General features: G+C 32.7%; 1 protein-coding gene across 1 annotated transcript; it reads right to left on the reverse strand.

Moving 5' to 3' along the window:
• Positions 1–8,995: 8,995 nt before the first annotated feature.
• LOC107919479 (heat shock cognate protein 80) lies at positions 8,996–12,254 on the reverse strand. The gene is made up of 3 exons (XM_016848933.2): positions 11,958–12,254; positions 11,086–11,227; positions 8,996–10,985 (listed from the first exon to the last, which is right to left on the reverse strand). The coding sequence occupies exons 1-3, from the start codon at positions 12,078–12,080 to the stop codon at positions 9,151–9,153; spliced, it is 2,100 nt and encodes a 699-aa protein (XP_016704422.2). The 5' UTR covers positions 12,081–12,254; the 3' UTR covers positions 8,996–9,150.
• Positions 12,255–12,335: the final 81 nt, after the last annotated feature.

Below are 12,335 nucleotides of genomic sequence, written 5' to 3' on the forward strand. Positions count from 1 at the left end.
AAAATACATATATTTGAGCATTTAAAAAAATAAATATATTCATATATATATACAAGTATATAAAAAAACTGGTTAAAAATATTAATATGTATACATACATATATATACAAAGATAAATATAACATATATAGATTATAAAAAATAATTATATATAAATAAAATAAAATAAAAATAGTTACCTCATATTAAAAAAATAAATCTGCGAAAAATATTAGTTTTTAAAAAAAATATAAATACGCACATAGAAACAAGTATACATATATATATAGCTAAAATAATAATAATTACATATGAAAATAATAATAATTACATTAACAAAATTAACTAATTTTAAGAAAAATATAAAAAGGATTAAATTGAACTACAAGTAAACAAATTTGGGGTCAATCTGCAAATAAATAAAATTTGGAGGACTAAATTAAACGAGCAAATTACATAGAGGGGCTGGAAGGGAAATTTCCCTTCTCCTCTAAAATGGTGTCGTTCAAAAGGATTAAATTGGAATTTAAAATAAATAAAAGGGTAAATTAAAAAAAAGAAAGAAAACTTAATTAAAAAAACATTAAAAGGCGGAGGGGCTAAATAAAAAAATAAATAAAATTCGCAGTGATATCACCTTCTCCCTTTTTTAAAATCGTGAATAAGTAAAAAAAATAATCGAAAGAAAAAAATAGTAAGCCACCTTTAAAAAACTGCCAATCGTTCTTTTTTATTCCTCCTCCTCTTTCCTCTTTTTTTTACAATGAAGGAAGAGGCCTCTATTTATAATTGAGCCTCCCCAAATCAAACGGTACAGATCAACGGCTGAGATTAAAGGGTGTCTACAAATTAAATCTCTAAGATTACAAAATCGTATCTTCTAAGATTACATATCATATCTAGGATTGCATATCATATCTAAGATTTCATATCCTCAAAAATTATGTTTCCATATGTGAGCCCGGGCTAAAATTGGGTATTACAATAAATTTTTTGATTTTTTTTATTCCATGTGATGCCTTTGTTTGATGATGTTGGTAGGGAAGTCATTCATCTTTCTTGGGTAATTTGATAAACAATCACCATGGATTTTGATTCAAAGATCCTTTAAATATGCAACAAATGATTGTTTCAAGAACAAGGAGAGAAATAAATAAGTAATCAACAATCTTTCCAATGCCAAAGAAGCATTAATATTTTTCAAAAACTTGTAAATCGTCATCACTTGGAATTTAAATAGTGCTTCAATGACCCAAATTTATGGCGGAGAAACAACAAGAAAGAAAATTGTTTTTACCATTTTTAAGCAAAATACAATCTTTGTAGGTTGCTAATGTTCCTTTACAAGTTTACATGTGTAACACCCTTTATTCGAGTAAACTCGGGCAATGAGTGTTACATTTAACACTGAACATTTACTTACGAATTCAAATAGTTTTAAATTGGAATTTTACAAAAGATATCAGGTCCTTATTATGTTTTTAGGAACATAATTTATCTAATAATAAAGATTAATTGCATGTAAATATTGTTTTAGATCTCATATCACTTAATTAAAATTTTTGCCCTGCAGGTCTGTATGTCTCGAGACCATGGCCTTCATGTCTCAAGATATTGTCATGGCATTGTAGAAATTTGGCTTTGAAATTGCCTTATCTAGGGAAAATAGGGCTTTTTTCTCGAGATAAAGTCCAATATATCTTGAGACATGGCAATGTTATTGTAGATTTTTAGGTTCGCAGCTTTGATGTCTCGAAACATATTTTGAGTAATACCCATCGCCTGACCTAATTGTCGAGTCCAAGCTACCGGATGCTACAGTCATTGCCGAAGCAATTACAGTTAATTTACAAGAAAATAATCATAATCGCATATAATTTAACATCAAACACATTCATCTATAGTTAAAGAATCAAAACCGAGTCTTGTTCAAGCTTACAAAAGCTCTTTTGTCAACCTGAGCTCAAAATAGGACCAAATTGCAAATTTTTAAAATTTCAAGGTTGACGTCGTGATGTCTCCAAATAGTTTGTCATGTTGTGACCTCAAGCCTCTCGACGTCACAACGTGACTCACATTGATCGACATTGCGACGAGATAGGTTACTCATCGGGATGTGAACTCTATTTTTGGTAAAAAAAATAGACCATTTGGTACCTATTTCAAATATTCCCAAACATACCTATCAATTTACGCACCAAAGCCAACTTCAATTGAACAAAAACATACCTCAAGCATACCAAGACACATAACATTTCATACCAAATCAAGTCATCAAATACTTCCATTCAACCATTTCAACATAAGTTCAACTACTATCAATTATTCATTTTCATACATTCCATCAAATACCATTCCATATAAATCAACCAAACCATTCAATTATCAATCCTTACCTAGGCCAAGTAATATAGGATCATGCCATTTCATTTTCATTTCAAAGACTTCAGCATGTTTGCACATCTATTCATTCAACTTACCATTTCTTCCATATTTAACTTTTAGCATATCAAATGACATGTTCAAGTTTAAAATCATCAATTAAACAACATCAAGCATTAGCTAATATTTCATACACCATCTAGTACATACCAATTTTTCAACAACTCAATATTTGCCACAAATATCAAACGTACCAAATGATCAACATAGTGACTATTTCCTTAACATCTAATCCTTATATACATGTCATGATCCCAAAACTCAAAGTGATCAAAAATCTTACCAATTTAAGGATAGTGTGAGTTTCGAGGTAATCCGGCTTGACGTGTTCCACAAGGTATTGATCTACAAGGAAAAGGAAAAACAACGGGGTAAGCATATAAAATTCTTAGTAAGTTCATATGAAATTTACATTACTTACCTTAACAATTCAACAAGCTAGATTACTAAACATATTGGCATTTAATTGCCCTTCCTTGACATACTTTGATGCAACTAAGACACATAAACATATACAACCAAATAGGTTACCAAGATCATTTAGTAAGTAATCATATACCATAACTCAATTTGAAAGCATATGCAATCCAATATATGCCCAAACCATTTTAATATTTCCATTTCCATTAGGTTAAAGTTTCATCTGAGGGAACTATAGTAAAACGAACTCGGATAAACGGGAATATTTTACTTACACAACCTGACATTTTAACGAAAATGCTCACACAAGTTGGCATCGTATTGAGGTTACTAGTCCAGGCTAAACCAACAATACATATAACTTGAGAATCTGCAACAAATGCTATATCTCGTATCATCATTTAAATCCTTGATCGATTACGTGTATAATCCTAATGACATGTAATATGTATCTTAATCTTTTACTAAGTTCACACGAGTATTATTTTCGTCTACATATCATTAACAAACCTTGTACTAGTTTACATATTTCATACAAGTGCTGTAAACATTCAACATTCACATTTGATACTCCGTACCTATTCGTAATAACCAATATTTTCATGTTTTTCAATTCAGTCCATGTGAACTCAAATATGTTAATTTCACCAATTAAGTATAAACACCCAATTGAAACAATACAATTCAAATTTTTTTTTAATAATTTCCATATGAACTTACCTGGTAAAACAAAAAATAAACGAATCTTTGAGGACTAATTGATAATTTTTGCTTTTCCTCAATTTCTCTGGTTTGGTTCAATTTTTGATCTATATAATTATTCAATTCAATTTATCAATACCAAAAATTTTTATATCATCTCATAATATGCATGAACTAGTTTAAATTCCATCTTTTCAAATGCCTATAAATTTTACATTTTATTCAATTTAGTCCCTAAACCCGAAATAGAATAACTTTCAATTTTAAGCTTTGATTTCAGAGCCAATCTTAATCACATCCTTCTAGGACCCTCTATTATCTATTATTATAGAAATTTCATATCAAATATTCAATTTATACACTTTAGTCATTTTTGACAAAACTAACAATTAAACTTTAAATTTTGGTCCCTTTTTCACATCTAAGTTTAAAATTTATCAATTTAACATCAAATTATTTAAGAAATCATCAATGGGAACTTTTAAAAACTTTAACAATTTTACAAATTGGTACATGGGCTAGCTAAATCAAGCTCTCATGACCACAAAAACATAAAAGTTACACGAAAAGAACTTAATTGAGCATACCTAATAGTTGCTGAAACTTTGAAGCTTTTGAAACCCTATTTCTCCCTTTTAGTTTGGTGGAGAAGATGGTGCAGAGAAAAAAATGGTTTGTTTTTCTTTTAATTTTTGCTTATATACCTTTAATTAACTTGATTAATCATAATTAATTAATAAAAACTTAATTAATTAAACCTTAAGTGTAATCAGCCAATGGGTTTTAAATACATCCACCACTATTTGAAGCAATTAAAATGGTTTAATTGCCTTTTTGATCCTTTAGCTATTTAAAAATCTATAGTGATAAGATTTTTATAATTTAGTCCATGTACCCTAATTAACTATCAATTCAGAAAAATTACTAGACCAAAATTTAATATATTTTTATATTAACCTCGTAAATATTAAATATTAATATTTATGGACTTAAACTACGGAAATAGGGTTCTGAAACCATAGTTTCTGACCCCACTAACAATCGGGTTGTTACATAGTTTCTTCCGGCTCCCATGTAGCCTTTTATGTACTGTAATTAATACTTTCATTAGTGCCACATGTTTATTTCTTAAATATTTTATTCTCGAGCTAAAATCTTTACCGATTCTTCACTATACATCAAATCCGGATGTAATTCTATTTCATCAGGAGATAACATATGGGATAGATAGGATATATATCATCGTAACATTGATACGTGGAAGACATTATGAATCTTGTCTAATTATGGACGTAGAGCTAGTTGATACGCTACAGGTCCAATTCTTCCAAGAATTTCATGCGACCCAATAAACCTCGGACAGAGTTTTTTTTTCTGTCAAAATGCAAAACTTTCTTCCAAGACAAAACTTTCAGAAAGATTTTATCACAAATCTGAAATTCAATGTCTTTTCTTTTTAAGTCACTATAAGACTTTTTTCTGTCGAAAGTAACTTTCAAACAGTCTCGAATAATCTAGACCTTTTCTTTTATTTCTTGTATCAAATCAATTCCTGTTAACTTTCTTTCGCTTAACTCTAACCAGCATAGAGGAGTTATGTATTTACAACCATATAAAACCTCGTAAGATGCCATTTTAATGCTCGGATGATAGCTATTGTTGTGAGCAAACTTATCTAACGGTAGGAATCTTTTCCAGCTACCTTCAGATTTAATCACACAACATCGTAACATATCTTTGAGTATTTGAATCACTCGTTTTGATTGCCCGTCAGTCTGAGGATGAAACGCTATACTGAAATTCAGTTTCATACTCAAGGCTTCGTGTGACTTACCCCAAAATCTGGAGGTAAATCTTGAGTCTCAGTCTAAAATGATAGACAATAGCACACTATATAATCTGACAATATCTGAGATATAAATTTTAGCTAACTTCTCATGGTAACCATTACTATCTTCCTAAATAAAAATATTAATTAATTACAAATAATAATTAAATCATTTTTCCTGGACAAATGGCTTGTGATCATGTTACTTTTCCATTTATCATGTAATGCCAATGGAAGAATATCATTTACCATATTTGGGCTATGAATTCCACTATTGTAAGTGGTGTTATGTCATGCAGAAGTTGTATACCTAATATACCAACTTTTGGCTCTATTACCCATTTGAACTTGGGTTTTTAATATCTATGCAAAGAAGGGCAGAAGGTCTTTGGGAGAACCCTTTAGGAAAACACTAGACAAGAACATCCTTAGATTATCAAGTGTTGGACTTGTTCCCTTGGTTGAAGGATCTTCACTTGTAGCTACTTCTTTGTTGAAATATGTTCCTCTGAACGTTGTTGCCTCCACCCCTTTGAATAGCCTTTAAGGTACTAGCCTATAAATGAGCTTGAAAGTTATAGAAATCATACCCTCCTTCAAGTGGCAAAGACAAATGTCCCTCTACTAATATATCTTTAGTCTACCTTTTATTTTCTTACTTGTGTGTTGTTTTTTTTAATGAATGAGAGAGAAAACTTGGAGTAAAAACTTCAATTGTTGGAGGGGGAATTGGAAGTTTTAAAGAATAAGTGTTTTAATAAGGATAGTCACCCGAAAAGAGACCAATTACATTATGTGTAACACCCTAATTCTGGCTCAGAAGTCAAGTTGGATCCAAAGCCTTATAGTGGTCGCTAGCACGAACTAGTTCAATCAATCATTCAATTTAGTCTCAAAATTAAAAATTCAAAGAAGTCCATGATTCATAACAATACTAAAAATCTAAATTTTATCATTTCATCTGAATTTTCTGAAACAATTCATTTTAGGCTTATTCACAATTTAGCCCTTGAAATATACCAATTTTTCCATTTTAATACCTAAATTTTTTTGTCCCAATTTTTTACCTAAAGTATCAATTTCCTCTATTTTTGGTCCATTTGTAACAGAAATTAAAAAAAACTGTTAGGCAACTTTGGCCAATGAAAAAACGGCACATGGCATGTTTTGGCCAATGAAAAAATGCCACATGGCAATTAATTTTATTTAAAATAAATTATTAAATTTAAACTTAAAAATAAAAAATTATAATATTAAAAATACTTTTGACATTGACCAACCACAACGTTGACTTGCCACATAGCGCAATTAGAACATACAATGTGTCCCTTTTTTTTTACTATTATATTGATTAAGAATGTAAAAAAAATCATATATAATATATACTTTTTAAAAAAATTAAAAATATTTTTTTATAAAATTTTAAAATATATAATTTTAAATTTTAAAAATTCAAAATAATATATAAAAATTAAAAAGTGTTATAAAAATTAAAAAAAGGTATTTAAATTTTTTTACACTTTTAGTAATAATATTATTAATTTCAACTAATTTCTTTTCAGTTATCCTATTTTTTATAAATTTTATTTTTATAAAAAATTATAATTTATGTTTTTTCTATATTTTATATTTATTTATAATTTTAATATATTTAACTTTATTTTTTATATTTTTAATGTATATATGCATTTAGTAAAAGAAAATATTTATTTTTACATCAAAATGTACATGGCGCTTTGTGATTAGTTACAAGATTTTTTTTATTGTTTGTCAGAAAATGAACTAAAAAATATAAGGGAGACATATACCAAATTGAGGATTTAAGTGTATTTTAGATATCAAATTAGGGAAAAAAATTAAGTACCAAAATGAAAAAATTGGGAATTCTTTAAAAGTCAAATGATGAATTAAGCCTTTATTTTACCAATATTATACAAATAGTTCGAAAAATTTTCACCGAACTGATCTCATATCAGCATGAACTCAATACTGAAATTTTCGGGGTGTTGCATTATGTTATTAAGAGCAAGGATAAAGAGTTGGCATTGTTGGAGAGAGAGACAAAGCATTGTCTGAGGAACTGAAGAGGGTAATGAAGGAGCTACCTGTTGATACAGCAAAGAATGAAGATCTAGTCGAGCAGATACTCAACACTACACAATGCCACCGCGAATGGACGCTTTGGAAATGCAGCTAAAGTATGGGCCATTAGATTTCCTCATGAGTTGTTGCATCCCGTGTTAGAACCCTTATTAAAAAGAGTGGAGCTTCGTGCTACTGTTGCTGCTCCACTAGAGAATAATGAGAGACTACGAAGGAAGCTACTCTAGATGCTACCCTAGGCTTTGAATAGAATGTTATAATTAGTCAAGCGACTACTTCTGTTGTCGAGGATGACTGAACTTTTATATTGTTTTTATGAACCATTGGTTTTGTTTTTTCGTGTTTGTTGTTTATGATCTAGGTTCAAAGTTGTTTGGATCAGTGACGATCAGGCTAGGTTGCTTAGCAGAAGAATCCATGAAGGATTCCCAGAAACGACATCAATTCTTGACATCGTTTTTGTGATATTGGTCAAGATAGGTTGAAGGTGAGCTATTGGTGATCAGTAACACAAAATCAAAGGGTGCAAGAGTCTTCTGAAGCACCCTCTGCTTAAGACAACAAAGTATAACGGAAGAAGGATCAAAGAAAGCAGGGTTTATGGAAGAGATTGTTTTCGTACCTGATCAACATGGTGAAAGTGCATATTTATAGGCTTTGTGCCTAGAGCTGCTCGGGCTGGTGCCTCGATTTCAGTTGGTTGTGCTTGGGCATTTTTTTCGCATATTCAAGGTCATTAGCTTCCTACCTTATTTCGTTTTAACTCTTCTCGGTCCTTGATTGTGTGAAAGCTTTTGAGCTTTGCACAAGAAGGTCCCTTATGAAGCATTTCAAACCTGTTCTTATTATATTATGAGCTGATAACCTTTTTGTGGGTTTTTGGTGATTGATTAGCCTACTATTGATTAGACCATTATATTTGTCTGGGCTTGAGCCTGTGTGTATTGTCTTTAGGTCTATACATTGAATTTTGTGTATTAAAACTGTTATTTTGGATTTATCCAAAATCAAAATGGTATTGGATTTAGATGTGTTGAATGAGTTGAGATAAGGCTATTCAAACTGAAAAAAGAAGATTAACACACTTGTGAGTCGGCGTAGCTATGCGTGTCGACGGTGCTTGCTTTGCATGCTTGATTAATTTCCTCGACACCTACGGCTCGTTGTCGACGGTATTTCCTACTTGGTGATTCGCAGAAGTTCCTGCAGCCGTTACCCCCATTATTCACATTTTTGTTTGTGGAAATCAAAAGAAAACACACCTACTGCTGCTACTGCTGCTACTGCTGCATACAATACCGGATATCTTAACAAGGCTTTACACCATTCAATATTAAAAAAGAAAAAGAAAAAGGAAGCGGTCCCATCAGATCATATGGAAGTTAATTTCCAACTTTCACATTTTTAATTCAAGTAAAGACCTGATGAAGCAATGTATAATAACCATTTAAGAAAACATATGGCAACAGCAACCATTCTAAGCAAGCACCAAAGATAAGGCACCGATAAAATGTATAAATATACCAGAAACAGAACAGCAATTATCATTAAGAACTTTCTCCAAAATCACTAACAAAACCTCCCAAAAAGGCACAAAACAAAATATTAAACCTAAGGATAACTTCAATAATAATTAAAAAAAAACTAGTAAAAAGTTCCAACAAGAAGAGTGGTGCTTAGTCAACTTCTTCCATCTTGCTGCCTTCAGCATCAGCATCCTCTAATGGGGGCATATCAGCATCAGCTTCACCTTCACCTGCATCCTCGTCAATGCTCAAGCCGAGTTTCAGCATCCTGTGGATTCTGTTGCCAAAGGTGTTAGGCTCATCAAGGCTGAAGCCAGAGGTGAGGAGAGCAGTCTCGAAGAGAAGGAGAACAAGGTCCTTCACAGATTTATCATTCTTCTCTGCATCGGCTCTCTTTCTCAGCTCTTCCATGATGGGGTTCTCCGGGTTGATCTCCATTGTCTTCTTGCTTGACATGTAACCAGCCATGCTGTTATCCCTCAAAGCCTGGGCCTTCATGATTCTCTCCATGTTTGCAGTCCAACCATACTCGCCAGTCACTAAACAGCAAGGTGAGTCAACCACACGATCAGAAACCACAACCTTTTCAACCTTGTCACCCAGCACATCCTTGATGACCTTGCAAAGACCCTCAAACTTTTCCTTCAAAGCTTCCTTCTTCTTCTTCTCATCCTCACTCTCATCAAGTTTAAGACCTTCCTTGGTAGCTGACACAAGCTTTTTGCCCTCAAATTCTTTGAGCTGTCCGACAGCATACTCATCAATAGCATCAACCATGTAAAGGACCTCATAACCCTTCTTCTTCAGCTTCTCAAGGAAGGGAGAGTTCTCAACTGCCTTTTTACTCTCACCAGTGATGTAGTAGATATCATTCTGACCCTCCTTCATTCTGGTCACATAGTCCTTCAAGCTGGTCAGCTCATCACCACTCTTGGTGGAGTGGTAGCGGAGCAATTCGGCAATTTTAGTCCTGTTCTGAGAGTCCTCATGGATACCAAGCTTGAGGTTCTTTGAGAATGCCTCATAAAACTTGTTGTAATCTTCCTTGTTCTCTGCTATTTCAAAGAAGAGCTCAATGCACTTCTTTACCAAGTTCTTGCGGATAACCTTCAAGATCTTGTTTTGCTGCAACATTTCTCTTGAGATGTTCAAAGGAAGGTCCTCTGAGTCGACAATACCCTTAACAAAGCTGAGGAATTCAGGAATCAACTCCTCGCAGTTGTCCATGATAAAGACACGTCTCACATAGAGCTTAATGTTGTTGGGCTTCTTCCTTGTATCAAAGAGATCAAAAGGAGCCCTCTTGGGGACAAAGAGGACAGCCTTGAACTCAAGTTGCCCCTCAACTGAGAAGTGCTTGACGGCCAAATGCTCTTCCCAGTCATTTGTAAGGCTCTTGTAGAAAGCAGCATATTCTTCCTTGGTAATCTCCTCAGGCTTCCTCATCCAGATGGGCTTCTGTTTGTTCACCAAAGACCACTCATGTGACACCTCCTTAATCTTCTTCTTTTTCTTTTCTTCCTTCTCTTTCTCCTCATCAACATCCTCAACTTTCCCTTCTTCGTCCTTCTTATCCTCCTCATCTTCATCATCAGAAATCTCCTTCTCAGTGGTCTTCTCAATCCAAAGGGAAATCGGGTAGCTAATAAATTCAGAATGCTTCTTAATCAAATCCTTCAAACGTCGCTCCTCAAGGTACTCAAGCTGATCCTCTTTCAAAAACAGAGTAATCTTTGTACCCCTACCAAGGTTCTCCCCGGAAGTATCCCTGGTAACAGTGAATGAACCACCAGCTTGGGACTCCCACACATATTGTTCATCATCATTATGCTTTGCGGTTACAATAACCTTCTCAGCAACCAAGTATGCTGAGTAGAAACCAACACCAAATTGACCAATCATACTAACGTCAGCACCAGCAGCCAGTGCTTCCATAAACTCCTTAGTACCAGATCTTGCGATTGTACCAAGATTGTTCACCAAATCTAAACAGAAATATATAAATGCATTAGATTCCCATTTTAAATGAAACTCCACAACTAAATGCACAATAGTTGATACTCCAATACTCAAGAAAACACTTACCAGCCTTAGTCATGCCAATACCACTGTCAATGATGGTCAGTGTATTGTTAGTCTTGTCTGGAATAATGTGGATGAAGAGCTCAGGTTGAGCATCTAGCTTGCTCTTGTCTGTTAAGCTCTCAAATCTGATCTTATCCAAAGCCTACAGCGAACATGTACAAGATTATAAGAACTACTAGCATTATGTTATGCACGTTAGAGTCACGAGATCATTTTTATTCACTATTCATCCATACCAATAAAGAGCACAAATTCAAACCAACCTTTAAGTCTAAAAAATCAGTCATTTGGACAACAAATGAACATAGCGTATCATGTATTGAATAAACAAGCTACCAGGAACAGGTTTAACATTATTTTAATTACTAATCATACCTAAAGGCCCCTTTATTTGCAGTATGTTTAACAAAATTAGATTCACGAGATCATTTTCACTCACTTTTTTACAATTCACAAACACCAATAAAGTGCGCAATTTGAAACTAACAACATGAAGCTTTCATAAAAGAAGGAAAATTCTCACTCTCGACTAACTTTTATGCATACAAAATTACTCACTTTTATCCGTAATGATAAAAATACATCAAATGCTAAATCTAAAAATCTTTTACTGAGTAATAAAAGCCATATGCAAATCAAATTGAATAACCAATGAACAGACATCCAGAATTAAACGTCAGAATAACCCTGAACAAAACCTATACCTTCCATCATGAAGAATGAACAAACAAACAAAATCCACCATCATCAAATCACAAAATATCAGATTCATTTAAAAAAGGCATTCAAAAGGAAATTAAAAAAAGAAAAAGGAAAACTCAATATTTCTCAATTTTTAAAAACGAAAAATATCATAAAAAAAGGAAACTTACATCGGATGCGTTGCTGATGAGCTCACGAAGAAAGATCTCTTTGTTGCTGTAGAAAGTGTTGATGATCAAGCTAAGAAGCTGATTGATCTCAGCTTGGAAAGCAAATGTCTCTGTATCCGCCATTAATGAATAACCTCTAAACTCCCGATCTAAAATACGCTTAGCAAAATGAGAATCTCTAAAGCTTTCGAGGTTAGATTTTGAAGAGAGAAGAAAAAGAACAAAGTGAGGCACTGCTCTGAGCTTGCACGAAAAGAGAGTTTATATATAAAACTTAATTAGGGTTTCTAGATCCTTCCATTGCCGCTCTTTTTTATATTAAAAATATATTTATTAGAAAAATAGCAATAATTGAAGCTGAAAAATAAATACTATCAA

Source organism: Gossypium hirsutum, chromosome D08, assembly GCF_007990345.1.
Source record: "Gossypium hirsutum isolate 1008001.06 chromosome D08, Gossypium_hirsutum_v2.1, whole genome shotgun sequence".
Lineage (NCBI taxonomy): Eukaryota > Viridiplantae > Streptophyta > Magnoliopsida > Malvales > Malvaceae > Gossypium > Gossypium hirsutum.